Source organism: Plectrocnemia conspersa, unplaced genomic scaffold, assembly GCF_051122295.1.
Source record: "Plectrocnemia conspersa isolate PC_06_02 unplaced genomic scaffold, ASM5112229v1 ptg000006l, whole genome shotgun sequence".
In the NCBI taxonomy this organism is placed as follows: Eukaryota; Metazoa; Arthropoda; class Insecta; order Trichoptera; family Polycentropodidae; genus Plectrocnemia; species Plectrocnemia conspersa.
Window position 1 is genome coordinate 21,270,001 of NW_028277170.1, and position 12,204 is coordinate 21,282,204.

The 12,204-nt window shown below is 28.7% G+C and overlaps 1 protein-coding gene across 1 annotated transcript in view; it reads left to right on the forward strand.

Moving 5' to 3' along the window:
- The window catches only part of LOC148234502 (phosphatidylserine decarboxylase proenzyme, mitochondrial-like), a 28,464-nt gene that overhangs the window by 9,714 nt on the left and 6,546 nt on the right, over window positions 1-12,204 (forward strand). The window contains exon 2 of the mRNA XM_088188083.1: window positions 6,267-6,337. Coding sequence (XP_088044209.1) covers window positions 6,267-6,337 — 71 coding nt within the window. The remainder of the gene's footprint in view (window positions 1-6,266; window positions 6,338-12,204) is intronic.

Below are 12,204 nucleotides of genomic sequence, written 5' to 3' on the forward strand. Positions count from 1 at the left end.
TATGTTTCCGCCATGTGAGTCTTCTGTCCAGATATACTCCCAGGTATTTTACCTCTTCTTTTTGTTGTAATATTTGACCATTTAACGAAACATTTGGGCAGGTATTTTTATTCAATGTCAACATGTCGTGTTTGCTTCCATTGTCCAAGTTTTCTCTGAAGGTATCTGGAGTTTTTCTGACGCTTTCAATGGGTCATGATGAGAAGCGATCACAGCTGTATCGTCCGCAAATGTCGCTATTGTTGCTGAACCTATCTTTAGGAGATCAGCTGTATATATTAGGTACTTCCCTGTGGCACGGATTTGATTTCTTTCAGCTCTGTGCACTCCGAGTTGGCTTTCACGCGAAAGTATCTATCTCTTATGCAGGATTCTAATATTTTGTAAATTTTATTCGACAGGTTTACTTTTATCTTATAGAGCAGCTTAGTCAAAAGCCTGACTGATAAATGACTTAAAATCATTGCTGATTTTTTTTAATCCTATTGACTTGCTCTATAATCTCATCTGATTTTTGAATCCAAATTAGTGATCTGGAATAATACTTTTCTCTTCAATTATCGAGTTTATATAATTGAAGTAACAGTTTTTCGAATATTTTTGACAACACAGATAAAAGCCTTATCAGTCTATATGACGTTGTTTTATCGAGTGGTTTTCCTGCTTTTGGTATCATTATTACATTTGCTACTTTCTAGGACGAAGGAAAGTAGTCCAGCCGTAATATGGAATTAAATATTATTGTGATAATTTTCATTCCTTGCACAGTGTTTTTTAAAATTGTATCATGTTTGAGAGATCGGATTTAATGCTTATTATATAATTATAATTCCGATCGAACATCACAGATTAGGTTCTCCTAGATTTTCCTAATCCCATGGATGAATATTGTGACTAATAATTTAAATAGTTGTCCATAGTGACATACATACATATATAAATCGTTTATAATTAATAATATGACAGTAGTTGTTGATTGTGTTTACATGGTTGTAACTGGAAATAAAAAATCAACAGCTACATTTGAGATATCCTTAGAGGGGATAAAAAATGCATGCTAATTTATAATCTCTTTATGTGAGAGATTTATTTAGTGATCCGTTTCTCCAAAAAATACTGATTCTTCCTACTTATACTTTCAATCCTTGCTTTATACTAACACTACAAAAAAAGATTTAGCACAGACGCAATAGACGACAGCAATGAAGCTGTTTTTTAATTGAAAAATCAACATTATGTGACATAATCTAATATATATCATATATAGACATATATTACATAAAAGTCTACGGTTATGTATATATGTACATATGTATCAATCACACACGAAGGTCGTGTACAAAATATATTGTTATTTAAAATTATCAAATAACAATCTATTATATGTATATTCGTTCACCATTGATAGCAACATATTGCAAAAATTGCATGTCTTATCACGTAACATCACGAGTATAGCTCTGATTACGATTGATGACTATTGTAGTGATTTAATTTAATTTATATCTGAAAACTCTTCGATATAATTCCATCAATAGATGTCTTTATTAGCTTTGATTAGTTAAACGCAAATCACATGTTTTTTCAAACGTTCTCTCCTTAAATGTAATATACTATTATATCTCACATGTGTTACATATTTCTCGTTTATATAGTATAAAAATAATATTACTAAGCTGACCTAACCTAGTTGATACACGTGTACACGTGTATTTACATAACCGTCTTGGTTTTTATAGATATTATGGTGCTTGATGTCAACACTATTTCCATTACAGAGCATATTACCTTTGTTGATATAGCACTTCAAATTTTAATCAACTTATCCGAATTTTTCGTCTATATATTTTTATTTTTAAAGTATGTTTTTTTTATGTGTTTTAAACGCTGCAAGGTATTGGGTTTATACCTGTAAAGTTGCAGCTGCAAAGGGTGGCCCAAATATAACAAATGATTCTCATGTATACATACATACATGTGTATTTAAGAATCAATTTAACACTGATCATGTCATAATACAGTAGTTTTTTGCTACAATAGTAATTAGACATAGTTACATAAAACATCTTTGCGAAACTGTCTGCCAAAATATATAGCACGTTTATGAAATTCAAGAATTTATAATTTTATTATGTAATATTATATTAAAAAGATTTAATAATGCTCGTAGTAGTGTATAATGGTTGTTGCGATTAACTAATACTCCTATGTATTACTATAACTGGATTTACTGTGAAAATATCATACAAAACATCGATTTTTTTTAGAAATAATTTGCAACGAACATTTTTGATATCTATTTTTGTAAATAAAAATAAAATTACTGTATATTCGACATTAATTTATACTTATTTTTTATGATTTCCTATATTAGTAATTAAATAAAAACCACCGCATTGTTATAGAGTAAATTATTTGCTCCAATCATTGTGGCTCACTTTATTGTAAAACTGTCCATTGATTGTCAGAACATAAATGCTGATGCATAATTGATTCACTTAAGTGAAAGACCTCTGCTACGCCAAGACACTGTCCACCCAACCCCTATAATTGTCTTGACCTCTTTTTTATGGAAACCGTTTTTTTTAATTTCAGTCAATTATATACTATATTATTTATAGTTAAAAAGTATATTACAAAAGGCGTATCTGATTTGGTTATTGGCTACTGCAAATTATATTGATTAAATTCACATAAACATTTACACGCCGTTGAAAATGATGATTTAACACACCGTGACGGTCGATAGTATAAGTATGATTCATAAGTGTATTTTACATTAAAATACTACATATCAATATATGTTTAGTTTTTTTTACTTGTATCTCAATATAAAAAACGGCACATTAGCAACTGTGCTGCAACAAACTCAATAGTTTTTCGCAGGGCATCAAACCGATATTTTTCTGGTTCCGGTTTTCGTTCCAGTTCAATTAAAAAAATAATCCGGTTTTCATTCCAGAATAAAAATCAGTTTTTGCGGATTTCTGTTATTATTTTTTAAATGTTTTTATTTGTATTAAAAAATAATATTCTACCATATTTTAAAATGATACCCCGATGGGTTTGCTAGATATTTTCAATCCATCAATCAGCTTAAGATGATTCAGAATCATCATATTTTCTGTCGTCGTTATCAATATTTCCATATATTCTGTTGTATTGTTTTCGGTTGAAATTTTCTTTCATTTTTTAACTCAGGGCTATATTTTTACACTTAAAAATAAGGGAAATGAAAATAATGACGTCATATATACGTAAAAATAAAATGTTACGCCGTTTTCAATCGCTACGCACGTGTATTCAGAAACAATTGCTTTTGAAACAGTAAAAATACCTTAAAAAGGGTGCCGTAACCATTCCACCGGGTTACGTGACAAAAAAGCCCTAGTTATGTATTTAAATATATAACTATATGGTACCTCACAGCATTGAAAAATCGACCACCAGGCGACCACAATCGACATGTACAACGAAACCACTCAAAGGGCTAAAAACATATTTTTTTTAATTTATATATTTTACTTTAATTTCTATTGTATAACATTTTCAATCTCTTGACTTTCTTCTCTCAGATTTTCTAAATGAGTTTTTTAAATGTTTTGAATCGTCGCCAGATTGAAACAAAATGGCGGTTCAGGTTCGCTATGCTAAAATATTCATAAGATCTACTTTTAGAACAAATTTCATATTGATAGTTTTGGAACTATGGCTGTTATTGTGTTCCCCACATAAACTACAAAAAAAAAAAATACATTTTTATTTATTTTACATTTAACTAGGATTACCATAATTATGAAGCTATAAATCGGGACAGCTAAAAAAGGTCACCTCAGACATTTTTGTTTATTTCGAATAAATATGTCTAGTGGAAGATAAAAAAAACATCCCAGAAATGTTTGTTCATTTAAGAATGCTGGGGGAGCTAAAAAAAGGCACGTTGGAAATTTTTGCTCAAAAACGTATGATTATTTCTGTTGTTATTTATTTATTATTATTTTATATTGCATTTCTAGTATATTATAGAAAAACATCAGTGATTCTTAATTGCTTGATGCTTTATTTTACCACTTTTTTGTATTAGTATGTTTTAATAATTGATTCTTTTATTAAATTTCGTTAATTTATTTTATATATTTTTTATATATTATTTGGCTTTTGCGGATTTTTTATATCAATTCAGAGGCTCCCAATTTTTTTCATAAAATTAATATATAAATTTTTGTTATGTTTATTTATTTTATATAAAAATGATTTACATTAAATCAAAATAATAATAAAAATAATATATAAATATAATGTTCTTTATTTAAAACAGTGAAAGATCGACCGCCGTACATGTACGGCGATACGTCTAGACTTGAGAGTCTTTTGCCGCTCTCTATATTTCGTCTGATGACCTAACGAATCATTTCGAATTTCTCTCATTCTTTGTTGTTTCGACTCACTTCACCAAAGCTATTTTATTTCAGCTTTTAAATACAAAAACGTATTTATTTGAGTTTTTAGTTATAAATACATACATGTTAACATAGAAATACTGGCTAATATGCCACTGGGAATTCGGTACTCGAGGACACGGACTACACGGCAAGCGAGGCGCGCTCTGACGTCATCGATCCTCTGAATGACGTAGTGGTACTGGCTCTTGGGGTGGGTCGGCTCTTAAGAGGCCTAATACCCTCGGATACAGCTCTTAAGCTGATGGGTATGCTGTGGATGCCTTCTGTGAAGGCACGACGAGCCAAGGGCCAAGCCCCGGCGACGAGCCCGAGAGCGTAGGCGCTCTATGATCTAAAATATTACTGCCCGACCGTGGCTCGAATCTGTTATCTGGCATTTGGCAGAGAAGAGGGGTGTTCTCAGAACTAAATCAAAATATACTATCAAAAATTTCCATCGGCATGTTTTTATCTTGTTCCGAGAAACGAGTTGGCGTTACAAATGGTTGCCACAGAATTGTATATTGCTAGATTACACTTAAATAGCTGAAATTAAAATATACTTAATAATATATACTAACCAGTAACAAAACTTAAAATGTTGTTTTCCTCTCTCCTTACCATTAAAAATAAAAATAATATGATATTATAAAAATAGTATGGCAACAAATTAAATATTCAGAGTTTACATCAACTGTGGGTCAGAATAAAAATCAATTCTCAGTCAGAATTTTATTTATAGTTTGATCATAATTATATTATTCAGGGTCATAACAATATATAAATATTACGCATTTTTTACTTTTTTGCTAAGATTACTCCATGGAGCCTCGCGAGGCCACCTGAAAAAAAATGTTTACGAAATGTAAGAAAATTTATCTAGTGAATTTATACAGATAGGATATTTGCTTTTGTGATAAAGCTATTTGTGGATTTACATTAAAACTCCACTATCATCAATTACCATACATATAAATTTTTCTCTTATTTCAACACATAGTTAATTTATGATGTTTTCAACAAATTTTTAGGTACCTAACTAAAAAATTCATTATTTTTCAGATATATATATTACATTAAAATTTAAGAATAATCGAAATAGATCACAGAATTATTGCTAATTTTTATATACATATAAACACATGTATAGCCCAATTTATGCTGCACTTGTGGTCTCCGAATAGTTTGATCCACCACTGATAATGTAGGATAACAGATATGTTGTATGTGAATGTATAATCATTAGCATAAAAGCGTTTGTTGTCTCATTTTTTCGTGAAGAGAGTTAATCACATAATGCTACTATCACAATATACTTTACTACCACTTACTAATCTATTTGCGAGGGGGGACGGGGTAAAGTTATAATTGCTGTTCTACACCATCAACTCTTTTTCCATGTTGTGTTGAAACCATTCATACAATTTTTATCTCCGTTTATTTTTTTATAAATTGTTATAGTGAGATATTTTTTTCACTATTTGTTTATTTGAAATCAGTTTTAGTTACTTTCGAGACTATTCGATATGATTTCATGTGGCTATATATAATCTAAAACTTAGATAGAAACAAATTCAAATCCTCTTATAAAATACTTTGACTGACAACTGTATTCAACATCAATTACTTGGTTGACAAGCTGTGATTGGTATCAATTGCTGCAGCTATGCAATGATGTTTGCGGTTCTAATTGTTGCATCTTTAACCAAATGCGGTTGGAATATTGCAATTTGTTTCCTTATCAAACTCTGAACCGAAATTGAAGATCAATTTGTTATACATTCATGTCTCTTTTATTAACCATATGTATTTTTTCTTTTCCAGCTATATGAATAAGATTAAGTATTTGGACATCCTGGATCACAAGGGATCCTTTCTGAACTGCGACCAATCAGGTGAGCTAATCTCCACGTCAAAAAACGCCCAACTGGTCTGCCCATCATTGATAACATTCTATGTAGCACTAAGGTTTTTATATATTTTGATCAGGGATCGTACTGAGGAAAATCTAAAATTAAACGCCGGCGGTTTAGCAGGTTACGGAAAAGCGGTATGCAGATCACCAAACGTTTATTGAATGTTTTTATATAAGTACATAAGTATATAAAAATATGTATATATATGTATATATTTTGAGTGTTGAATGACACAATGTTAACCAAGTTTGATTTAATCATAATTAATATTAACAATATTATTAAATTTTGCATACTGCTAAAATATATTTATATATACATACATATGTATATTAATATCAGTATGCTATCTTCGGATCGCATGTGATACGTTATTACTATGTACATTTAGATTTTCAAGTTTGTACTCTATCCCTTTTCTTGCTCTTTATTCTGATGACGTGTTTTTAATATTGTTTTCATACTATTGTGGTTTATTTGTATTATATACATCACATTGTTATAATTTTCTTATTTCATACAGGATAACTCTTATCTTATCTACATATTAAAATGTCATAAACTACTACTAATATATGTATATATTATGTTGTATTTTAAGAATGTATTTTTAGCTATATTGTTTGAGAAAATATTATATTTTTATTTTTACAGAAGCTTATTTATTGCATCTCTTCAACATACATATATAATATGTAGTTTGGAATCAGGATGAATATTAATTTAAAATATTATAGTAATTATTATTATAGATTTTTATCTAGATATTATTTATTATATTATATATTGCGAATAAATTTAAGATTTATTTTGTATCTAATTATAATATAAGAGAATACAGGAAACTGCTCATTTACATATATACAATTCACTACTAGTATTCTATAATATTAACTGTTTAATAGGTCTACGTATAAGTCTTGGTCTTTTTCTAATTTTCATAAAATACAAAGTATTTTCTTTCACTTTTTATGAATTAAAAACTTTAAATGTTATTTTACTTAGAAGTCCACGTTGTTTTGATTTGATTTGAAGTCATAGATTATTCTCATTCGTCCCAAAAGAAGTCAGTATAATATTTTTTGCAAATAGTTATGTACCAATTTTTTTGGGTTTTGATACGTAATGATACGCGATGATATTAGTGTATTGTGTTAATAATACTTGGATATTGGATATTTGTTTTTTTACTGGCAGGTCATATTTCCATATTATTCCCCTTCGGGGGTTCCTCAAGGGTCCAACCTGGGCCCTCTGCTCTTTATATTATTTATTAATAACATAAATACGGCAGTTACAAATTTTCTTCTGTATGCAGATGATTTAAAATTGTATAAATGCATTCAATCTGTTGCCGACTCCTCTCTACAGTGATTTAGACTCTCTATGGAGATAGGCTTCCGTTAACCGTCTGCCCTTTAGTGTCGGAAAGTGCCATACTGTGTCATTTTCTCGATTCCGTTCGCTCAGTGGGAACATTTTGATTAGAGAAACTTCCACTAAAGATCTTAGAATCACTTTTGAGAGCAAATGGAGGTTTTCTCTACACATACACGACATCTGTGATAAATCTTCCAAGATGCCCGGCTTTGTTATGAGGAACGCCTTTCACTTTGATAATCTGTCAGTTATTCGCGTCCTATATGACACCTTAGTTCGTAGCATTCTTGAATCGGGATCTATAATTTGGAATCCCTGAATAACCAAATATTCTCTTTTAGTAAAAAAGATTTTTAATATACCTTTATAAAGGGACATATGGTTATTATCCTTTCTTTTAGGAGTTTTTTGGAATCAGAAAGTTGTATATCGCTAAGCATTTCTTCAAATTACTGAAGGGTGCTGTCGACAATCCAGCTATTCTCGAGGAATTCCAGTTTTGAGTTCCAGAACGTCTTCGAGAATCACGATCACGTCCTCTTTTGATGGCCGTTGAAGCTAGGACGTTCGCACTTTCCGGCTCACCTATGGCTGTGGCCATCCGACTCCTTAATATGCTGGCATTGCACATTGAACTGCTTAATATCAGCTATGTGTTCGTATCATTTAATTTTGTCGAGATAACCTATTAGGTTACGATGGTCTTAATTTAATATAAATAAATCTACATAACATAATAATAAAAAAAATTGTAAAACAATTCTTATAAATAATATTTATAATCTATTAAGATTAATATTAGTACATTTCTTAAATTAATATCAATTAAATTACATTCAATTATAAAATTTAAATTTCAATAAAAAAAATTATTTCGATTAAAAAATATTTTATATTTTTTAAATTACTTTATTACTATTTATATTATAAACATAATTTAACTTCTAAAGTTGATTCTCCCAAGATAGAATTTATTTAATATAATATAGAAGAAATAGTTTTTTTAAATATATGTATATATATAATGATCATTAAATTATTTAATTAAATATATTCATTAAAAATGGCTTGTGCTTGGGGTAACACTTATTAAAAAAACTGGACTACAAAGGGTTGAGAGAAAATAAGATCATTGAACATTGCATCAACAGCTTCATTTGTGATATATGTCAACTCTTTTATTCTCTCCAAAAGAGAGAATTATTTCATCAACTCTGAAAACAAAAAAAAAACAAAATGTCACTCCCCAAAAAGGATGAATGACTTGAGTTAGTCGAGAAAAGTCTACTATAAAATTCACACTGCTTTGAAAATTTCTGATCCACTCATACACTCGCTAGAGTGACAGACATGCATCACCATATGTAACTTTCATTTGCCGATGTATCTCAATGTTTCATCTCTTCACTATTAAAAAAACGAATGACAGATCGCTGATTCACTTTAGTTTAATCTTTCAACACCAATAGGATCCGCGTGTTGACCAAGTACTGAATAAATCAACTTCTTGGTGTCGTTTTACTCATAACAAATGCAGTGTCATCCATCATTTATGGGGTTTGTCAATCGCTCATGTATCAAAGTCGTAGAAATAAAAGACGAAAACTCATTTTTACACCTAATAAAATAAATGCTACCAATCGCTAAATTAAAATAAATCCATATATAGTTTACATTGTTCATTAAATTATTATCATTATCGCTACGTTGAACTTATTGTTATCAAGTAAACACTCGCTACAATGTGTATTTTTTATATAGTTGAATATAATTTGTTAAATATAAAAGTATGTGTCGCAGTTTACGATATAAAACAATGCTTTATCATTTAACTTCGTTTAACAACTACTCACTAATTGTCAGTTAGATAATGAGTGACATTTGGTCATACCAGACTTATAAATCAACTATTTAAAAAAAAAAGTTTAAATAACTATGAGATAAATTATTTATTTTTATTGTTTATCTGATAAATATTTTTATCGCAATACAGGCAGCCCTCGACTTTCGAACGTTCGACTTTCGCACAATTTGCTATTTCGCGCATTTTGAAAAAAAAAAACGTTTTTTTTAAATTAAAATTAAAAAAAAAAAAAAATTATAAACTTGAATGGGAAACGGAAAAACTTCAGTGTTGATACGAACAAAAATAAATTAATGACTCTTCATGCTTCAATCGGACGTTCGTATGATACAAACAGGTCTAGGATATGTTCAATTTTGCAAAATAAAAATATAATTAAGGAATACATTTAAAATTGTGGAAATTTAAGATATATTTCCACAATCTTTAAAGATAGTTTTCCAAAAAAACATGGATTAAATAGTAAAATCTTTGTCATCATCGATGACCAACATCAAAAAGATTTCCCTCTGAGTATTTCAATTATTCAAGCAAAAGCTCTTAGTTTGCACAAAGATTGGAAGGATAGATTAAAAAAAAAATTATAACGGTTTTTCAAGCAAGTAACGGTTGGTCTTAAAATTTTAAAATGAGGTATTCTTTTCATTATATTAAATTTACTGGATAAAGATGCTGCAAAATAATTTATTTCCTAATTATCCAAAATTATTGAAGATGGAGAATATTCTTCTACCTAAATATTTAATGTAGGTGAGACACTTATTTTTGGAATACTCTTTAACAATGAAAAATATGAATGAAGCCTTCACGCATCTTGATAAATTTTTAAATATTATGGAAGATTGTGATCCCAATGGTGAACGCATATCTCAAGTGCGTAGGGCAATCAATAAAGACATAGCATGTTATAAAATACTATATGAAGAAAAGAAAAAGAATAGTGGAAAATAGTTAACTCTTGATAACTTTTCAAAGGAAACGCCCGCAAACCACACTTAAAAATATCTCTTAAACGCCTCTTAAACATCTTATATTTACTTGATAAATAAATATTTTAAAATACACACAAATTCAATTTTTTTTACTTCCCTCTATTTTCGAACATTCAACATTCGCACACATTTTCAGGAACCAATTATGTGCGAAAGTCGAGGGCCGCCTGTAGTTTATTGCTTGATTCAAATGAAAATTAGTCAAATCCATTAATTTTATTTGCATGGAAACTTTTACATCATACGCTTTGCTATTAATAACCATCAACACAAATCTCAATGTGCACTCTTAATATTACTTATATTCCGGGTAATTATAAAGTGTCTATCTATCTGTGAGAATAGAGCATAAATCACATAAAAATAGGTAGACATTTTATAAACATTCAGATGATCATAAGTTGATACATTATCAATCTATGATCAATCATATCAAAATATTATAAGAGGATCAGTGGATCTTTTTACTTTGAATTTATTTAGAAAAAGTGTTGCTTTTTTTTTTATTTATTTTTTAATCTTGCATCGTTAAACTGAAACAAGATTAGAATTCATTAAGGTGAGTAAAATTCTAAATTGGTTGAAGATTAAATAGAGGTAAAAAGTAAAGTAAAAAATATAATGGAGCAAGATATTGAAATATAGAAATTATAATATTCATTAAAAATATTAAAATGTTTCTTTTTTAGATATTGTTACTGTATAAGTTTTTGATCAATCCATTTCTATATATACATATATATATATATATATATATATATATATATATATATATATATATATATATATATATATATATATATATATATATATATATATATATATATATATATATATATATATATATATATATATATATATATATATATATATATATATATATATATATATATATATATATATATATATATATATATATATATATATATATATATATATAGAGGTTAGCCTAAGAAAACGAAACGTTAATGCTATAGAAAATAATAAAATAATTCATAACCTAACACAGTAGCAACTGTGCTGTAATCTATAATGTAGAACTGCATCTACTACCACTACTTCATCTAAATTTTTATCAATGTCCTTCCTGGTGTTTGGACTTATGATATTTCTTACATTCCCACGACCTATTGACTGACGACTTTGTGGGATTTTTCAAATTCATCTCTAGCTGTTTCTTTAATCCTAGTTAGTTATTATAGTATTTTTTTATGGATTGTGTGGCATTTCTAAATTTTCATTACCAATTTTTTTATTTCAGAATCAATGATCACCATCACTAAATCCATTTTATTTTGGTTTATTATCTACCTCCCTAAGCTCTGACTGTAAGCTACCGAGGTCATCGCTATAATTATTTATTCACTAGTTATTAACATAGAAATGGCGCGCGGCAAACAAAATATAAAAACTTTATAACGCTACTGTATAGAAATGTTAAGAGATGGAGGGTTGAAGCTTGTTGTAAATGCTCCCGAGAAAAAAGACATTGTTTTACGTCAAATTATCATATTGACTTACAATAAAAATAAAGCTCATTTTAAATATATTTTATTAATGTATTATGTAAAAAAAATTTCAATTAGAGGAAAAAACCTATTAGCGCTGAC